Raw genomic sequence first — 21,651 nt, forward strand, 5'->3', positions numbered from 1 at the left:
CTGAGATGTGACAGTTCACATTTGAGTCTGGGTTCCTCACCTTCCAGCTTATCTTTATGGCAGAGCCAGTTGAGGCCAAAGGCAAAATCCCCAATAATGTGCTCATATGTGCTCACCTGAAGGTTCTAAATCACAGTGCACACAGACTCTGAGTTAAAATGGTGCGTGGCCACGTCCTGGAAATCTAAAGAGCATCATCATCAGCTTGGAAGGTAAGCTAACGTCTCTGGTTCCTTCTTTAAAGTCTGTGAAATACGAGGTTTCCCTGTGGTCCCTTTGGCATCATGTGCTGTTTATACAGAAAGAGTCCCACAACTTGCTTTTGAGACCTGCATCCTAAAACCAAAACAGCTCATGATACAGCCTCTAAGTCGTCATTTATTGATTTATAGAGCACCCATCACATGAACGAGGTGCTTTACAATACAGTCAACATCACAACAGAACTCACATCGTTAAATACAATCAACAAATTACAGAACTAAAAAAACTGAAACGAAGCAACATTATGTCAAATTTCAAAGATGCTGAGAAGTGGCAGTACAAAAAAAGGTAATTCCACCAACTGGAGACCAGAGGGGCAAAGATACACAGGCACCACAGCCCAGAGCGGGCAAATTTGTAGGGGGTGAGCAAGCACATCAAATCAAATTTCCCAACCAAGAATGAAGGCCGTTAAAGATACTGACACCCACGTGATCACAGTACTAGTGGAATAACCTCACACACATTACCTTAGAATAACAAGAAGTCAACCTCATATGGATTTTGAACTCAAGAGGCCAGAAAGCCACTGAGATCGTCTATCCCATACGAGCACAGACTGAAATCTACATGCCTCTACGAGAACTTGGAATAAATTTAGGAAACAGCCAACAGTTCTACAATCCATAAGATCTAAGGAAATATTGTTGATGGTTGGCACAAGTTCAGGGGGAAAATATCGTTTTCCTAAAGCAGAGAAGAATCGCCTCACATTGATGGTGAGGCACTGGTGGAACAAAAGCCACCTGGTTCAGTGTCACCTGAGTGTGGGTTTCATTATCAAATGTAGAGGCATTTAAATTTACATTATCAGATGAACACTGAGAAAGGCACAGATGACATCTCTGACAGAGGAAGGGAAGTCGTAACATCTATGTAGGCCTGTTTCAGTGTGTAACAGAGTCAGGGCACTAGGTGGAAAAGCACGTGAAGAGAGACACACTCATTCCTGGCTCTTACTTCCACTCCCATAGAGCTAGCCCTTAAAAAAAAAAAAAAAAAAAACACACATGGTTTTATCAAAGTAACTGCATTAAAGTGGCACTTAAAGTTCAAAAATAGTTGTCCCTGAGTTACTAGGTCATTTGCTGCTTGCTGAAGAGTCAGATCCCAAGTTTCACCTCAATAGATTGCTAGCAGAATTACAGCAATAGGAGAGCAAAATTCTAACTCCATTTTGCCACAAGCAACCACCATGTGAACAATTTCTGATTTAAGAGTAAAAAGGGAGGGATCCCATCTCTTAAAAAAAATTTTTTTTAATTAGCCAGGCATGGTGGCATACACCTACAGTCCTAGCTACTCAGGAGGCTGAGGCAGGAGGATCACTTGAGCCCAGGAGGTCAAAGCTGCAGTTAGCTATGATCGTTGCCACTGCACTCCAGCCTGGGTGACAGAGAGACCCAGTTTCTTAAAAAAAAAAAAAAAAGGGAAAAAGGATTGCATTCCAAGTCCCTTGAGGGTGTACAGTGCTGACATTTGGGGGCAACTATTTTTACAGAGTCTTTGGAAAAAAACCAACTCACAAAGTTCTTGAAGAACACTGGTTTCCAATGAATCAATTTCCAGTCACAACACATTTACGGGTTTTTATAAGGTTTGTGGGTTTGTATAATGTTTACGGGTTTTTATAATGCTTCGGAGTAGAGAACAGACAGGGGTTTAGAAAAAAATCACTCTCTACTGTGACGACATCCTCAACCATTTTATTTCTGCTTAGAAAAGGACATACAACGTTTGTAGAGGTCTGGGCTCTTGGCAGCAGTTCCTTCACTCTTCTGCCAAAGCATTTCTGCAAACCCCACAGAGCAGAGATGCACGAATTCTCACTGATTCTCACAATCAAACACCATGTCCCATCTGCTACTGTTTCAAGTTCTATCCCTTATAAGCCAAAGACTACTTCCCACACACAACCTCACAATCAACATAAAGGAGCCTAGGGCCTGCCTTTAACACTGCACATGTTCATTTTACCAATTGCTTAAGTTGTTTCAGAAAACGGTATGATATGAAATATATTTAAGCTCAAACATTAATCAAATCCAAGTGTACTATTGTTAGTGATGGGATACGTCAGATAGCAAAGTGTTTACCCCTGTAATGCTTTTAGATTCACATGAGAGTCTAGATAGAACCAAATACATATACTGCCATGGCCATGTGATTTTCAAGTATTAAAAGTTCATTTGCATAAGGAATCAACCTGAGATTTTCCTAAACCACTTCTCTGGCATTCAGTATTATAGCCTTCATTCAATACAATAAAAGCCAACAACTTGACAATTATTGAAAAAAAATTATATTTTGGAAGAACTCACTACATAAGGTGACAGAATTCCAAAATCAAATTACATGAAAATATACATCGCAATTTCTTTGTACAATAGGTGAGAAAAATCTGCAGTATAGAAGAATAGAGGCAAAGAAATATGAAGGACTAAGGAGAAGGGTATGAGAGTAAATAGTATTTGTAATAGCAAACCCAGAAGTTAGGTAGAAAGCCTGTAGCTGTGCATGCTTCATTTATCCAACCTTAATACCGGGCAACCGAAGGGGGAAAAGTCAGATTTGCTATTGTTTGGGGGAAATTTTCCATAAGTTGAATTAAGAACCATCTATTTTTAGTTCTCGGGGGGTAATGACTGGGATCAAGAGCTCACAACAGCCAATAAATGTTATTGCTATATCCAATCCAAGAGGTGGGTGCAACTAGAATATAAAAAGGACAAAGCACCTAGTGATGACTCCTTTGAAGTCATCATTAAAAATCAAGTAATTGCTCATTAAGTATTTCAGTATTGGAACTAAATCATTTGAGAACATTCTGGCAGATAAGAGATAAAAGCAAAGGGGAGTGTGTCAAAACAAAGAAGATACAAAAGTTTAGTAAGTGAAAAGAGTTTAATGAAGCCTCAATGGTTTAAGGGAAATTAAATGGAAACTTTTAATCCTAATTGCTTTTCATCTGACATGCTTAAAGGAATCCTTTTAAACTGATAAGAAACAATGAATAGGAAAGAAAACCTGCTAAAATCTTTTAGAATTTACACGATTCTTATTCTACTACAAGAAAGCATTATTTGGTACAAGGTGTATTTGTGGATGTACATGAACAGTATATATATTATCCGGATCATGTTGTGCTATGTACAGGTCTTTACAATTCTTCCTGAAGGTTAAAACAGTTCATTAGAATTCCAAATGCGTAATCATCTGTAAGTTGGCACTTGTTAGGCTCTTGTCAGCATTGATAACTGGCATGTTTTATTGCAGCCCAGTTCCAGCCAGTGTTTGCCAACTTGTACAACAGAAGTCCAGCAATAGGTGGGTAGAGTGCAGGAAAAACAGTGCCATGTTTCTCAATTGGAGACCTACAACAACAAAAACAACATTATATAGTCAATTTATCAATTACAAAAGAATTAACTGTAAGTAGGTTTTCTCCGTATTAGATTTATTGGGCAACAAATCCTTATTTCATTCTGAGCTCACTTTGTCTCTGTCTATTATGGTAGCTCACAGCCACGAGGGTCTATTCAATCTTACATGTAAATTAACTGACATTAAGTACAATTTACAATGTAGTTCCTCAGTCATGTTAACCACATTTTACGTGCTCAACAGTCACATGTGGCTAGTGACTGGCAAGCTGAACGGCACAGCTATGTCTTTATCATCACAGAAAGTTCTAATGGACAGCGCTAATTTAGATTTTTCAATACTTCAAATGTCTTTCAACTTATATTAAATCTAGAATCCATAAGAGAAGATTTAAAAGTCAAGTGATTTAAACATTTGAGGATATTCAGAGAAACAGCTTAAGATTGCCACACTTCCCAACTTGCTAAATTCTATTCACCTCACTATAGCTCCCTTCAAACCCATTTTCTCCACAAAGCCTGCCACAAATGACCCTCCATCCCAATTACAGTTTCTGTTTTCAATCTGTTGGCCTCGTATCGTTAAATTAGACTGTAAGTCAAGAACACATATACGTAAAAAGCAGGACCATCTCATCAAGTCTTACATGCCCAGCAGCATGCTAAGTGCTTTACAAACTCATTTTCTGAATGCTCACATCACCATTATGAAGGAGTCTCCCCGTCTAAAGGTGAGATAAGTTCACATAGCCAATAAATGGCTTTCCTGTTCAAAAAGTTAGAAAAACACTAGGTTGAAGTTTTTGTTTGTTATTTATTTGAGACAGGGTCCCACTCTGTCCCTCATGCTAGAGTGTAATGGCATGAACACGGCTCACCGCAGCCTCCGCGCTCAAGTGGTCTTCACACCTCAGCCTCCCAAATAGCTGGGACCACAGGTGCACACCACCATGCCCAGCTGATTTTTAAATTTTTTTGTAGAAACAGGATCTCACCACGTCACCCAGGCTGGTCTTGAACCACAGGCTCAAGCAACGCTGCCACCTCGGCCTCCCAAAGCATTGGGATTACAGCCATGTGCTACTGAACCCAGTGGTTAAAGCTTTAAAAGTCTCACTTTTCAGAGTCTTTATTATATTAATATGTGCTTTGAAAGGGGGCTGGGTGGGGGCGCCAAGGACAGCAGAAAAGGAAACACCTATTAGGATTACATCTTTAAGTCAAGTGTTCCAAAGAACTCAGAAACTCTGAATCTATTGCCATGCACAATTTTGGGCAAAAGAATTCAAACAGAAGATGACTAAGAAATCAAGGGATATAATTTTAAATTCCTCACAGAGAAGCCAAATATACTTAAGAGTTATGGCAAATTTTAACTCACACCAGACATATTCAAAATTCAGCGTGCCTTCTGAAGCCCAACATGAATTTATCAATCTTTTTTTTTTTTCTTTTGAGACAGAGTCTTGCTCTGTCACCCAGGCTGGAGTGCAGTGGCGAGATCTCAGCTCACTGCAAGCTCTGCCTCCCGGGTTCACGCTATTCTCCTGCCTCAGCCTCCCAAGTAGCTGGGACTACAGGCGCCTGCCACCGTGCACCACCATGCCTGGCTAATATTTTGTATTTTTAGTAAAGATGGGGTTTCATCCTGTTAGCCAGGATGGTCTCGATCTCCTGACCTCGTGATCTGCCCACCTCGACCTCCCAAAGTGCTGGAATTAGAGGCGTGAGCCACCGCGCCCGGCCAAATTTATCAATTTTACAATCACTCAAATGCAACCATAGCAAAAGCTCTGTTGTGGGGAGAAAGAAAGCTGTTTAGACGACCTCCCTGCAAGATCCTGAGAGGTAGAACGACTGCTAAATGTCTTTCCAAAATACATGTACCAATCAATGTAAATGGCCCTTAGCAAAGCATGAAATGTACTAAATAACAAATATATCACCTTCACCAGATACACATATGCACATACATATTTTTATTAGAAAATCAAAAGACATACACTGAAACTCAAGAGATGGCCAGGCACAGAGGCTCCTGCCTGTAGTCTCAGCGCTTTGGGAGGCCAAGGTGGGAAGACTGTTAGACACCAGGAGTTCAAGACCAGCCTGGGCAACAGGAGACCCTTGTCTCTACAATAAATAATATAATTAGCCAGCCATGGTGACACATGCCTGTAGTCCCAGCTACTCGAGAGGCTGAGGTGGGAGGATAACTTGGAGCTCAGAGTTCAAGGCTGCAGTGAGACATGAGTGTACCACTGCACTGAAGCCTGCGTGACAGTGAGAGTGAGACCTTGTCTCAAAAAAGGAGCAGAACAGGGCAGGGGAGGACGCCACTGCACTCCAGCCTAGGCAACAGAGCAAGACTCCCATCTTAAAAAACACAAAATCAGGTGACCTAGCCTTTTAATAGCATAGTTCCAGTTTTAGATAGCATTACCCTTTTCAGCAGGGGAAAAGGAAAATCCATCCCTCTTCCCTTTTAATAAAACTTATACTAAATTCTAAAGAGACAAGGCCTCAGTACCGAAAAGGCAGGTTTTGTCATTCTTTTCTCCAGAAAGGTAAACGTGAAAACTGAATTACCAGCACAGCACTGCAAATAAATGGTGCTGACTTGAAACAGTCATTTACATTTCAAGCATATCCACTTCATAGAATTTATGTTTCAATATTAATTGAAATTATATCAATTGCACTGGTCATTTGCCTCAAATTTTCTCATAATTATGCCTGCTTTTTAACCTAAAAATCTGGAGATGGTTTACCACCAAAGAACTTGAGTGTCTTATTCCATTTATTAATATTTCTAAAACTAGAGTCAAGTCTTTAATTTTCCATATGGCTACAAAACCGAATCTTCTAAAAAGATCTAAAAAGATATATAAAACAGACCAATGTGCTCCCAAATAGAAGCCACTTTTTGATGTTAATGACAAAAATAAAAGTAATTCTTCAATCACAGGCAAGTATTTCAATGATCTTAAGTGTTTCAATGATCTCGTAAGTGAAAACAGCCAATACCAATGAAATTTTCCCCATTACCCTTCACAAAAAATGCTTCCAAAAGTTCCAAATCACCCTACACAGTCACCCAGTGTACTCTTGACCCATCACCAATCCACTGACTTCTTCCCCCACACTGGGGCCGTGCTGCTCCTCTTCTTCTACCATGAGATTGGTGAGCAGCTCTAACACCAACTTCCTTTCCGAGCTCTCTGTGAGAACTCACTCTCCTAACTCTCCTGCGTGTTACCAAGCCAGTCTCTGTCTCTTCCTCCTGTCCCCTAAATGTGCAGTCTCCAAGCTGTTGTCCTTGACCCTGGTAAGTACTGCTCTTTCTACACCAAACAGATCTTCATCTCTACTCTGGAGACTTGCAATGTCACCAGCAGCCCTACTTCTAACACCCAAAATTGAGTCATGGTCTGCTTCTAATCCCACTGAAGCCTTTTTTTGTTTTTTTGGAGACAGCGTCGCCCTCTGTCACCCGGGCTGGAGTGCAGTGGTGCAATCTCCGCCTCCCAGGTTGAAGTGATTCTCCTGCCTCAGCCTCCCGAGTAGCTGGGATTACAGTCGCGCACCACCATCCCGGCTAATTTTTTTTCTATTTTTAGTAGAAAGCGGTCTTGCCATGTTGGTCTCAAACTCCCACCCACCCACCTCGGCCTCCAAAAGTGCTGGGATTACAGGCATGAGCCACTGCCCCTGGCCTCCACTGAAGTTTTTAATGTGGTTTAACCTTACTTTATTTTATGCTTGGTCTACCTGGCTAGACAAACAGCTCTTTACAGGCCAGTATAATGTATCTGTCGTATTCTGTGTGTTCCCTCCTTCCCCAAGAGGACAGTGCCTTTGCAAATGTGTGAGAAATCACTATGGACTCATGCCCCACATCTGCAACGAGGTAAGGCGGGCAGCCTTCTACCTTGCCGTGCTGAGTTACCCGACGCATAGCCTTCTACCTTACTGTGCGGAGTTACATGATGCATAGCACTTACGCTGGGGCAGTTCCCCAGGACATGGATTCTGAAGCAGAGATTTGAGGTTTGTCAGGAGGTGCTCTCAAAAACAAGAGTGAGGGATGCAAGCTTAGACAAAGGGAGAAGATAAACTAATTCAAGGTAGTTGAAACAAAGGCCTCAGTCAATACTATGTTGGAATGACCTTCCCGAGAATTCCCAAACAAGACAAAAGAGCCAGTTGACCAGGCCTCTGTACAAACCCAACTCCACCCACCTAATCCACTAGTCATGGAATGCAGGTAAGCACCAGGGATTCCAGAAGCTTGGGAATGACTGCTTCCCTCAAGGCAGTCTGCTGACACCGGGCTCACCCTCTCTCACCTGCTCCCTCTGATGAAGCCAACTGCCATGTTGTGAACTGACTCACGGAGAGGCCTGCAGGAGACAGAACTGAGGGAGAACTCCAGCCAACAGGCAGTGAGGAGGAACTCAGTCGTGCTTGGAAGCAGATGCACCCCAGTTGAGTCAACACCTTGACCACAGCCTTGTGAGGGACCTGGAGTCAACCAAGTCACACCCAGATCCCATGGCCATGGAAATCATGAGATAATAAATGTTGTTTCAAGCCACTACGTTTTAGTAATTTGTTAGGTAGCAATAAAGAACGAATACAGTCCCTCTAGCCTTAATGCCGAGCAGAGCCCTCCTTTCCAGTGGTATGCAGTAGCCATGGTGCTGATCCGTGCCAAGGGGAGGATTTGTTTCCTTCTCCTCTCTATTCTTCCTACCCCACAGCTGAATTAGAACATAAGGTATAAGAAACTAATAATCTCTATTATAGGGCGAGGTGTAAACACTAACAAAATGTGAGATAAAGCCTGGGCCAAGCAGCATCCACAGTAATCTGTGCATTTTGAGAAAATATGTGTGGCTCATGGACTTGAATGTAGATAAATATGTATTTTCAAATAATCTTAAATTGATTTCATTTTCAGTTCAGCCCAGACTATACATTTTTCAAGTGTTTATAGTGAGTTTTCGTTCACATCTATGTCCCATCACATGACTGAAAACACAAAAAATACTCAGAAAGTGCGTGGTGACAAAGCCGTGAGAAAAGCCAGCCTCTGACAAGAGACCGGTGAGGCTGCTGACTATTCAGTCTACAAAGCCGGACTTGGGGAAACAGGTATCTTTATACTTTTTTTTGAGACAGAGTCTCACTCTCTTGGCTCACTGCCTCTGCCTCCTGCAACCTCTGCCTCCGGGATTCAAGTGATTCTCCTGCCTCAGCCTCCCAAGTAGCTGGAATTACAGGCACCCGCCACCACGCCTGGCTAATTTTTGTATTTTTAGTAGAGACGGGGTTTCACCATGTTGGCCAGGCTGGTTTTGAACTCCTGACCTCAAGTGATCCACCCATCTCGGCCTCCCAAAGTGCTGGGATTACATGCATGCGCCACCGTGCCCGGCCTAAGGAAACAGGTTTCCATGGTATAAAGCCTAAATACAAAAAAATCGTGTAATGACAATGACATTTAAAAATTAGGTGCACATCTCAATAAAAAGAAGACAAACTCATTTATTTAAGCATTTGATATAGCAGGGTTGCCCAATCCTTTGGCTTCCCTGAACCACACCGGAAGACAAATTGTCTGGGGCCACACAAAATACACTGACACTAACCATAGCTGATGAACTTAAAAAGGAAAAAAGAAAAAGAAATCTTAATGTTTTAAGAAATTTTACGAATTTATGCTGGGCTGCATTCAAAGCTGTCCTGGGATACATGTGGCCCACAGGCTGCAGGCTGGACAAGCTAGCATACTATACTCTGAGTATAACCCATTGTTAGAACACACAAGTGAAGTCACAGATTTTGGTGTGATGTATATTTAATCCAATTTTTAAATGATTACACTTTTAGTTCAACTAACGATTGGTTTAGGTACTTACTGAGGCATTTACTTCCCTAGCAGATTTTTAAAAGGTAGTGAAAATAGGAACAATTTTTAGACTGCATGGTATATCTCGTAGTAAAGGGGAGCACTTCTGGTTATAAGAAGAAGATCTAAAAGCACATCTAAATTTTTTCTAGAAACCAGAGATATTAAACATGAAAACAGAATAAATGGTGGATAGACTTTAGCTTTACTTCTGACTTAAACCTTCGCATCTGATACATTTAATCACAAAAATAACAAATTAAAATTAAGATAAACAAGCCAACCGTTGAAAAAGACAAATGCCCATGGCCAGGCACTGTGGCTCACGCCTGTAATCCCAGCACTTTGGGAGGCCAAGGTAGGTGGATCACTTGAAGTCAGGAGTTCAAGACACCAACATGGTGAAACCCCGTCTCTACTAAAAAACACAAAATAAGCCAGGAGTGGTGGTATACACCTGTAATCCCAGCTACTTGGGAAACTGAGGCAGGATAATTGCTTGCACCTGGGAGGTGGAGGTTGCAGTGAGCCGGGATCACGCTGTTGCACTCCAGCCTGGGCAATGAGAGCAAAACTCCAACTAAAAAAAAAGCCCAAAACAGATCAACACATACTGGTTGATGTGTTGGAAATCTGATTTTATAACATAACAAGCACTGTGTACCAGTGGTGAAAGCAAGGACTTGTCAATAAATGGTATAGTCAACAGTTATACATCAGGGGAAAAGGGGGTTAATGTTCAACCTCTACCTCATACCATACACAAAAATCAATTTCAGTGGATTCAACCCAAATATGAAAGGCAAAACAGATTTTTGGTGGTTAAAAAAAGAGCAGGCTTTCTAGCTAAGAAACGAAAAGTAAAATCCATAAAGGAAAAAGACTAGTAAGTTCACCTGCATTAAAATTAAGAACCTCAGGCCGGGTGCGGTGGTTCATGCCTGTAATCCCAGCACTTTGGGAGGCTGAGGCACAAGAATTGCTTGAACCCAGGAGGCGGAGGTTGTAGTGAGCTGAGACTGAACCACTGCGCTCCAGCCTGAGCGACAGAGTGAAACTCTGCCAAAAAAAAAATATATATATATATATACATATATATATATATGAACCTCAGTTTGTCCAAAGGATACCATGAAGAAAATAGAAGAGGCCGGGCGCGGTGGCTCAAGCCTGTAATCCCAGCACTTTGGGAGGCCGAGACGGGTGGATCACGAGGTCAGGAGATCGAGACCATCCTGGCTAACACGGTGAAACCCCGTCTCTACTAAAAAATACAAAAAACTAGCCGGGCGAGGTGGCGGGCGCCTGTAGTCCCAGCTACTCGGGAGGCTGAGGCAGGAGAATGGTGTAAACCCGGGAGGCGGAGCTTGCAGTGAGCTGAGATCCGGCCACTGCACTCCAGCCTGGGCAACAGAGCGAGACTCCGTCTCAAAAAAAAAAAAAAAGAAAGAAAATAGAAGAACAAGTATACAAATCAACAAACTGAAAAAGTAGTCTAAAAACCTGAGCATGCATTTCGCAGAGAAAACCTCAATGGTCAAACACATGAAACGATACGCAGTTTCATTGGTAACTAGGGCAATGCATACTAAGTCCACAATATCCAGATTGAGAGGGTTCAAGCAATTCTCTTGCTTCAGCCTCCCGAGTGGCTGGGACTATAGGACTGCACCACTACGCCTTGGTAATTTTTATATTTTTTTGGTAGAGACAGGGTTTCAACCACATGGACCAGGCTGGTTTTGAACTCCTGACATCAAGTAATCTGCCCATTGAGATGAGATCCCAAAATGCTGGGATTACAGGCATGAGCTACCATGCCAAGTCAGATTGATAATCTTTCAGATTTCTGATAATCTCAAATGTTGTTGAGTATACGAAGCAAAGGGAATCTTTCTTTTTTTTTCTTTTTCTTTTGGGACAGAGTCTTGCTCTGTCACCCAGGCTGGAAGGGAGTGGTGCAATCTCGGCTCACTGCAACCTCTACCTCCTGGCTTCAAGCGATTCTCTAGCCTTAGCCTCCCGAGTAGCTGGCATTACAGGTCCAAGCCACCATGCCCAGCTAATTTTTGTATTTTTTAGTAGAGACGGGAATTCGCCATGTTGGCCAGGCTGATCTCGAACCCCTGACCTCAGGTGATCTGTCCATCTCCCAGAGTGCTTGGTTACAGGCGTGAGCCACCATGCCCGGCCGGGAATCTTTTTTTTTTTTTTTTGGAAAGGAGTTTTGCTCTCGTTGCCCAGGCTGGAATGCAGTGGCACGCTCTCGGCTCACTGCAACCTCTGCCTCCCGGGTTCAAGCAATTCTCCTGCCTCAGCCTCCCACCGCACCTGGCTAATTTTTTATATTTTTAGAAGAGGCAGGGTTTCACCATATTGGCCAGGTTGGTCTTGAACTCCTGACCTTCTGATCCATCTGCTTCAGCCTCCCAAAGTGCTGGGATTACAGGCATGAGCCACTGCACCCGGCCGCAAAGGGAACATTTATCGTTGCCAATGGGACTATGTAAAGAAGGAACACTTTAGAAAATAATTTGGCATTATCTAGTCAAAATGACATACGTGTACCCTTGATTTAACAATTCCACCCCTAAGTATATACCCTAGAGAAACTCTTACAGTACATGCAAATCAGGAAACAAGGAGAGCCACCCTCTATCACAGAAAAAGAAAAACACCCCTACACCAATTCAGAAAATAACTGCAATGACAGTAAGGAGTAGAGCAGTGATTTACCAAATGAAACAGCACACTTGTGAAATACACCTATTTGCAACAACACAGATCAACCTGAAGAATGTTGAGCAATAAAAGTAACAGAAGAATACATTCCTTATCATTCCACATATAAACAGTTCAAAATCACGAAATATATTGTTTAAAAATGCAAATTTGGTAAAATTATGAAGAAAAGCAATAGTAAACCCAGAATTAGGAATATGAGAAAGAGACAGAAGAAAGCAGTGGCGTGTAGGGGACAGAAGATAATGGTAATGTTCGTTTTCTTAAAATAGGTAGATTCAAGATGTACCATGAAGTGTGATTTTTTTAGACACTGTATTTCAGTTTCTCCCTTAACCCTCACAAATCAATAGGTCTTTTATTGCATAATTTAAATGTCACAAATAGGTCTTATGAATCATCTGGCATCTTGTTTCTGTAGCTGGACAACTCTTAGACCTTATTCACAAACCTGCAGAACTATTCCTTTTTCAGAGACAGAGATACTAAATAAATATTTTCTGCTATGTTTTTAACTGTTGCAGCTTGCTGAATCAAAGTAGCTGAATTTGAAACAAGCTCAATGTTGTATCCTTTGGTGCTCTAAGCCTTCAGAAAACTTCTATAGTAACAAACTATAGAAACGACCCCTGAAAGGATAGTCTTCACTTCAGTTTCTATCATTTCAATATTTAATTTTTTAAAAGAAGAGACCAAATAACCCACATGTGGGCAATTAATCTATATTATTTCCTCTTCTAAGGTAGATGGGTGCCTTCCATCTTTGACTCCTTTCTAGACCTAACATAAACTGTAGACAGATGTTATACAATGAAAGGCAAGTTTTTACTACTGGCCCTATCTGTAAAGACCAACTTCTTTTTGTTTGTTTTTTGCTTTTTTTTTTGAGATAGAGTCTTGCTCTGTTGTCCAGGCTGGAGTGCTATGGCGCGATGTTGACTTACTGCAACCTCCGGCTCCTGGGTTCAAGTGATTCTCCTCCCTCAGCCTCCGGAGTAGCTGGGATTACAGGTGCACGCCACCACGGCCCAGCTAATTTTTGTATTTTTAGTAGAGGCAGGGTTTCACCTTGTTGTCCAGGCTAGTCTCGAACTCCTGACTTCTGGTGTTCCACCCACCTCGGCTTCTCAAAGTGCTGGGATTCCAGGCATGAGCCACTGCGCCCAGCCAGAAGACCAACCTTGAATAGGTAGATGGCTAATAGTCTTGCCTATACCCTACATAATACAGTATATGAAGATATAAGAGGCCAGGAGTGGTGGCTCATGCCTATAATCCCAGCACTTTGGGAGGCCGAGGCGGGCGGATCAGGAGGTCAGGAGATGGAGATCATCCTGGCTAACACTGTGAAACCCCATCTTTACTAAAAATACAAAAAATTAGCCGGGCATGGTAGCAGGTGCTGTAGTCCCAGCTACTGGGGAGGCTGAGGCAGGAGAATGGCGTAAGCCCGGGAGGCAGAGCTTGCAGAGAGCCAAGATCGCGCCACTGTACTCCAGCCTGGGCAACAGAGCGAGACTCGTCTCAAAAACAAAAAAAGATGTAAGAAACATTAGTGCCCAAGTGATCAGGATGCTAGATCAAAAAGTCAAACAAAGAAACTAAACTGAAATAAGAACCTTATCATTAGAAACTTTACCATCAGTGAAAAGAAATAGGCCACCAGCATACTAGCCATATGAAAGCAGAATATCTAGTCAAAAACAGTTGATGTCTTAGGAGAAAAGCAAGCAGATTATACAGTAGTTTTAAGAACGAGACTACTGGATAATACCATTAAAAAATGAAGTCAATGAAAAAATGTAATTCAAATACCCAAATCATACAATTTCCAAAAACTAATATGATACTTACAAAAACACAAAAGTATGATATTTAAAATAAACTTACCCTGAAATAAGTGAAGTTACTAGCTGCTAAATAAATGTCACTCAAAAGCAGTCTCTTGGCTTTTTCTTACACAGCGGGCAACTTTTCTTTTAAATTCTCCATTTCTATCTTCCCTCCATTCTTTCTGTAGATTAAAAAAGCAGTATCAAGTGATATCATGCAAACTCCTCTTTATAATCTCAAATATTTATTTTAATTTTGAATGTAATCCCTTGGTGATTTGTCCACTTCAAAAATATTATAAAGCTGATAAGGTAGAAAGCAGTTAGACATACTTTTGCAAGACACTACCAGGATATACAGGCAGAAATCTCCTATGCAAATTCCCTCTACATTAAAAATTATCTTTAAAAAAGAAAAAGATCACAAAAGAACATTTACAGTTTTGTATTACACTGAAAAAGAAAGTTAAAATACACAAATAAGACATTCAGGCCAGGCGCCATGGCTCACGGCTATAATCCCAGCACATTGCGAGGCCGAGGTGGGTGAATCGTGAAGTCCGGAGTTTGAGACCAGCCTGACCAATATGTTGAAAGTAAAAGTACAAAAATTAGCCAGACGTGGTGGCCCATGCCTGTAATCCCAGCTACTCAGGAGGCTGAGGCAGGAAAATCACCTGAACCGGGGAGGCAGAGGTTGCTGTGACCTGAGATGGCGCCACTGCACGGCAGCCTGGACGACAGAGCAACTCTGTCTCAAAAAAATAAAAAATAAAAAAAGACATTCAGTTGCTAATCTGAAGGATTACCAACTCTCCCTATTGGAAACTACCAGAATATAAACATAAACATGTCTGCAACGTAAGGTAGGTAGGTGGGATGCATCATATTGAGATGATACTAAGTACCATTTCTAGTGTAGAGAAAAACACATGACAATTATCACTGTCACTGTCTGACATGCAAAAATGGAACAGAACAGTGGGGTAATGAGGGGAGGGGAAGAGAAGGGAAGGAGAGAGAGAGAGCCAGACAGAGAGGAATTGGGGGAGAGGGGAAACAAAGGGAAAAGGGTCTATTAAACAGAGGCCTAAAGAAGCTAACATTTGGAAATGGCAAATCTGAGAAGAGCCTGAATAAAAAGTGGGGCTGAGGCCGTGCATGGTGGCTCACACCTATAATCTCAGCACTTTGGGAGGCCGAGGCAGGACCTCAGGATCACCTGAGATCAAGACTTCAACACCAGCCTGGCCACCATGATGAAACCCATCTCAACTAAAAGATACAAAAATCAGCTGGACATGGTGGCGCACGCCTGGAGTCCCAGCTACTTGGGAAGCTGAGGCGGGAGAATCGCTTGAACCTGAGAGGCAGACGTTGCAGGGAGCCAATATCGCACCACTGCACTCCAGCCTGAGCGACAGAGCAAGACTCCGTCGCTCAAAAAAAAGAGGGACTGAAAATAGAGATTAACTGAAAGTCTGTATACTCAACATTTTCCCTCACCTATATCAAAATGTTAACTTTCCCAAAATAATAATGATAATATATAAATTTTGTATAAATATACTGAAGAATACTATAATTAGAACTGCTAGGCTAGGTACTGTGGCTCATGCCTGTAATCCCAGCACTTTGGGAGGCAGAGGCAAGTGGATCACCTGAAGTCAGGAGTTCAAGACCAGCCTGGCCAACATGGTGAAACCCCCATCTCTACTAAAAATACAAAAAAATTAGCCAGGCATGGTGGCACACGCCTATAATCCCTGTTACTCAGGAGGCTGAGGTGGGAGAATCGCTTGAACTCGGGAGGCAGAGGTTGCAGTGAGCCGAGATCGTGCCACTGCATTCCAGCCTGGGCGACAGAGCGAGACTCTTGTCTCAGAAAAAACAAAAAATAAATAAAAGAACTGCTAGTGTGGGTATTGGTGCCAAAAACAATTACTCCTTCATTTTGGAATTTAAATGACACCTCTTCCTCCAACCCTTATTTTCAGTTTAGTACCTGCTTTGTCTTCCATATAGCTATATAGCCATACAGCTTTGAATGACATAAATACCATTTCTTTTTTCCCCAGACTGTCACTGTCACTTCTTTTTCTCTCTTTTTTTTTTTTTTTTTGAGATAAGGTCTCACTATGTTGCCTGGGCTGAAGTGCAGCGGTGATCATAGCTCACTGCAGGCTTGAACACCTGAGCTCATGCAATCAATCCCCCCACCTCAGCTTCTGGAGCGTCTAGGACTACATGTACACATCACCACACCCAGCTAATTTTTGTACTTTTTGTAGATTGGGTTTCACCATGTCGCCCAGGCTGATCTCGAAATCCTGGCCTCAAGTAACTCAACTGCCTCGGCATCCCAAAGTGCTGGGATTACAGGCATAAGCTACCATGCCCAGCCTCAAAATAATTTAAAAGGAAAATTTCCCAGGGCTGGTAGTCTTTAAAATTAAAGCAAATTTTAATTTGGCAAATTAAAAAGAGTTCACACAACTCTGTGAAATTTCCAAAGACCAACAATAAAGAAAAGAACCTAAAGACAATGGGGAAAAAAAAGAAAAGGAAAAAAGAACAAGTCACCTAAAAATGGAAAAGAATCAACCTAGCATCAATTTTCACATCGGCAATAATAAATGGTAAAATATAAATTCTACGTAAATTTGATTTTCTTCCTATAATATTAGAAACCAAGCATCAATCAAGTATAAGGGAAGAATAAAAGCACCTTACATCATAAATAGACTAAGGATTTCATTGCCACATACCCTAAGAGATTACTCTAGGATGAAGGAGGAAATCAACCAAGAAAAAAAAGAAGAAATGGGATCCATGAAACAAAAGATTCAATTGAGAAGAGCAGTGAAGGGGTAATCTGAGCAAGTCAGCTAAGCAGCAGGCTGAGAAAGTCAATCAAATCTGGGGCCAAGGTGGCCAGATCAGACATAAAGAGATCAAGACCATCCTGGACAACGTGGTGAAACCCCGTCTCTACTAAAAATACAAAAAATTAGCTGGGCATGGTGGCATGTGCCTGTAGTCGCAACTACTCAGGAGGCTGAGGCAGGAGGATTGCTTGAACTTGGGAGGTAGAGGTTGCAGTGAGTTGAGATTGTGCCACTGCACTCTAGCCTGGCGACAGAGTGAGACTACATCTTTTAAAAAAAAAAAAAAAAATGGAGCCAAAGAATAAAGGGATCCAGGAAAGAGGTGGCTAAGAAAAATGGGGGTTTCCTGGAATATGTACTGCTGATTGAGAGGTCAGAAAAACAATACTATGAAAACATGATCAAAGGTGTAATATGCAAGAAGAAAAAGCAAGTAAGAACAGTAAACTGGGCCAGGTGTGGTGGCTCACGACTATAATCCCAGCACTTTGGGAAGCTGAGGTGGGTGAACCACCTGAGGTCAGGAGTTTGAGACCAGCCTGACCAACATGGCAAAACCGTCTCTACCAAAAACACAAAAATTAGCCAGATGTGGTGGCACGCGCCTGTAATCCCAGCTACTAAGAAGGCTGAGGCAAGAGACTCACTTGAACCTGGGAGGTGGAGGTTGCAGTGAGCTGAGATTGTGCCACTGTACTCCAGCCTGAGTAAGAGTGAGACTCTGTCTCAAAAAAAGAATAGTAAACTGTTTATAAGTCATGGTTTTTGGTTTTAATATGAGACAACTAACTAGTTAAATCAGAAGGAAGAATCAGTGGGTTTCAAGAAAAAAAAAATGGAATAGATTTTGCACAATTTGTGGTGTTTGGACTAGAACTCAAGTTTGCATATTTCAACTTCACATTAAGGCCTATTTCAACACGTAGGAAAATGTTTAACATCAAGAGAATAACTTTACTTTGGCAGTACATTTGGCTTTTTTTGGGATTCAGCTATTTTGAGGGTTAATAAACATTTTTGCATATTCATGGTCTTGGTTATTGGCTATTAATTTACTCTTCTTTAAGATAAAAGGGCCAGGGCAGGGGCCGGTGGCTCACGCCTGTAATCCCAGCACTTTGGGAAGCCGAGGCGGGCGGATCACGAGGTCAGGAGATCGAGACCATCCTGGGTAACACGGTGAAACCCTGTGTCTACTAAAAATACAAAGAAATTAGCCAGTGGTAGTGGCGGGCGCCTGTAGTCCCAGCTACTCGGGAGGCTGACGCAGGAGAATGATGTGAACCTGGGAAGTGGATGTTGCAGTGAGCCGAGATCGCGCCACTGTACTCCAGCCTGGGCGACAGAGTGAGACTCTGTCACCAAAAAAAAAAAAAAAAAAAAAAGGGGGGGCTGGATGTGGTGGCTCATGCCTGTAATCCCAGCACCTTGGGAGGCCGAGGTGGGCGGATCACTTGAAGTCAGGAGCTCGAGACCAGCCTGGCCAACATGGTGAAACCCCATCTCTACTAAAAACACACAAAAAAATTGCTGGGTGTGGTTCCGCACATCTGTAATACCAGCTACTTGGGAGGCTAAGGCAGGAGAATCACTTGAACACAGAAGGCAGAGGTTGTGGTTGCAATGAGGTGAGATCACGCCACTGCACTCCAGCCTGGGCGACAGAGCAAGACTCTGTTTCAAAAGGGCAAATACATACGTAAAATAAAAAAGGCAATTTGCCAGCTCTGATTTTTTTTTTTTTTTTGAGAGAGTCTCGCACTGTCACTCTGGCTGGAGTGCAGTGGTGCAATCTCGGCTCACTGCAAGCTCCGCCTCCCAGGTTCAAGCAATTTTGCGTGCCTCAGCCTCCCAAGTAGCTGGGATTACAGGCACGTGCCACCACGTCTGGCTAATTTTTTTGTATTTTTAGTAAAGACGGGGGTTTCACTATGGCTCAAACTCCTGACCTTGTGATCTGCCCGCCTCAGCCTCCCAAAGAGCTGGGATTACAGGTGTGAGCCACCGCACCCAGCCAACTCTGATCTTATTATTAAAATTGCTGATAGTTGAGCATGAACCAAATAAACATTCATCAGTTCTCTCTCAAAATGATTCCCTAGGATTTCTTTTAATGCAGCTATCACCCCTTCTCCCTTATCATCTCTTACATTGTTTAGACTAATACTTGATTAAATAGAAAGATAGTTTTCTGCAGTTTTTAGTTCAATTCTATTATTAATTTCCGTCATAGCTTTCAAAGGGAGTTATCTATAGTGTCTTAGTCTATATATATAAGATTCCACCCAAGTTATTATTAACCTAAGAAAAAAGGTAAATTTTATGCCCTGGCTTTGGTATATAGTACTAACAAAGGTTCTCAGAATAAGAATGAAAGGCTTTTCAAAGAAGGAGAGAAGGCTAAGGAACTAGGAACTATTCTGGATTAAAGTAAACTAATAAAACTTGAATACAAATATAACAGAGGTTCCTAGACTAGCCTCTGGATTTAAAAAGAAAAAAAGCTGCAGGATGGGGGCGTGGCAGCTATAAAGAATACGGGACAATCCAATCCAAGGTGAATATAGATTGTATATAGTACCACATCAATGACAGACTTGTACTGTGTAAGTCTGTAAGTCTGTCATATGGAAAGACAGCATTGTTCTTAGGGAGCAGATCCTGAAACATTTTGGGGTGAAGGGTTATGGTATCTATAAACTACTCTCAAACTGTTTAGAAAAAAGTGTTGCAAAATTTCTACAATTGGTGAATCTAGGTGAAAGGTATGGTGGTGTTCATTTAACTAATACATTTTTTTCTACAGATGTGAAACTTTTGAAAATTGAGAACTTGGGGATAATAACATGAACTTTAGACTAGGCATTAAATTGTCTTAGGTATGACAATTGCTTTTGTTTTTAGAGTCCAGGTCTCGCTCTGTCTCCCAGGCTGGAGTGCAGTGACATGATCTCAGCTCACTGCAACCTCCGCCTCCCCGGTTGAAGCCATTCTCCTGCCTCAGCCTCCCAAATAGCTGGGACTACAGGCACCTGCTACCACACCCAGCTCATTTTTTGTATTTTTAGTAGAGACGGGGTTTCACCATGTTAGCCAGGATGGTCTCGATCCCCTGACCTTGTGATCCTCCCACCTCAGCCTCCCAAAGTGCTGGGATTACAGGCATGAGCCACCATGCCCAGCCCCGATTCCTTACTTTTCATCTTTTGTGTTAACTACTGTAGGATTTTGCTCTGTGGTTACCATGAGGCTTACAAAAAAATTTCATAGCTACGACAAGCCATTTTAAGTTGATAAAAATCTGACTGCATTGAAAAACTACATTTCTGCTCTGCCCATCCCACCCCCAATTCTAAATTGGGTGTCACAGTTTCCATCCTAATAACGTACAGTATTCTTGAAAACTGCGGAGAGGAGAATTTAAGTGTTCCCACAACAAAATTAGTAAGTATGTGAGGTAATGCGTATGTGAATTAGCTCAATTAGTCACTCCACAACATATACATATTTCAAAACAACAAGTTGTATACAATAAATATGCACTTTTGGCCAGGCATGGTGGCTCACACATGTCATTGGAACAGTTTGGGAGGCCAAGGCTGGAGGACCACTCGGGCCCAGGAGTTTGAGGTTGCAGTGATCTATGATGGTGTCACTGCACTCCAGCCTAGGTGACAGAGAGAGACCCTGTCTCAAAAAAAAATAAATACATAAATAAATATATTTATATTTATTTTGTCAAAAATAAGAACTATGGAAAGATACATATACACACACACACACATGCATGCACACATTCATGCATACTTACATACATACTAACTATAGTTCAAGTTTTATCACAAGGGAAAGTGAAGGGAAGACGTGTGACCGCCTTACCGCAGCATCAACATTAGCAGGTGAGTCTCCATTAGGGTCTGCCAGCATAGAAATGACACTAATCATGATGGTTTCCACTGTGTGGATAGGGAGCCAGCGTTCTTCTGGCTTTTCATAACCATACTTATCTTCCCCAGGCTCATGAAGAATAGAAATGCACACATCACCATTTTTATCAACTGCAAAATTCAAGAAGAGGCTTGTTTCATATATTGCTAATTTGGTTATACACAAAATTATCAATTACAAATGTGACCCTGATTCACACAGTGCCTTTATCAAACATGACACATACACAGAAGTTAATGTCCAAAATGGAACGTGTTGACTTTTTTAGGAAGACTATAGTATAGATTTTACCAAATACACAGGATCCATCTGACAAACCCAGTAGGAATGTAAGCTATCTTTTTATTTATGTAAAACATAAAGCTATCTAGTATATAGATGGTGCCTAACATTTACATGTCCTAAGTATAATATAATAAATGAATAAATAGCAACTATTGGATGCATTCTTCATTTGCAGAAAGCATATTTTTCCAAATACCAGCAACTGAGTTTCTATGTAATGGCTTCCTAGTTTCCCCACTAACTTACCGACTTAAATTAGTGATAGTCAAAGGCCGAGAGATTTTCCTAAGAAATGTATTTTTACAATCATATAAAGGCAAAATTGTATTTTCTGGGAAAGGAGTATATTCAAATTCACAAAACAAACATGTCATACTGCCAATGAAAACTCATCA

The 21,651-nt window shown here is 41.7% G+C and overlaps 1 protein-coding gene across 1 annotated transcript in view; it reads right to left on the minus strand.

Annotated features, from left to right (window-relative positions):
- Nucleotides 1–358: 358 nt before the first annotated feature.
- The window catches only part of UBE2G1 (ubiquitin conjugating enzyme E2 G1), a 105,231-nt gene continuing 83,938 nt past the window's right edge, over nt 359–21,651 (minus strand). Inside the window, exons 4-6 of the mRNA XM_025362958.1 lie at nt 20,903–21,081; nt 14,194–14,317; nt 359–3,638 (exon numbers count right to left, since the gene is read on the minus strand). Of these exons, the coding sequence (XP_025218743.1) occupies nt 14,231–14,317; nt 20,903–21,081 (266 nt within the window). The 3' untranslated portion in view covers nt 359–3,638; nt 14,194–14,230. The remainder of the gene's footprint in view (nt 3,639–14,193; nt 14,318–20,902; nt 21,082–21,651) is intronic.

The sequence above is a fragment of the Theropithecus gelada genome, chromosome 16, assembly GCF_003255815.1.
Source record: "Theropithecus gelada isolate Dixy chromosome 16, Tgel_1.0, whole genome shotgun sequence".
NCBI classification, from domain to species: domain Eukaryota; kingdom Metazoa; phylum Chordata; class Mammalia; order Primates; family Cercopithecidae; genus Theropithecus; species Theropithecus gelada.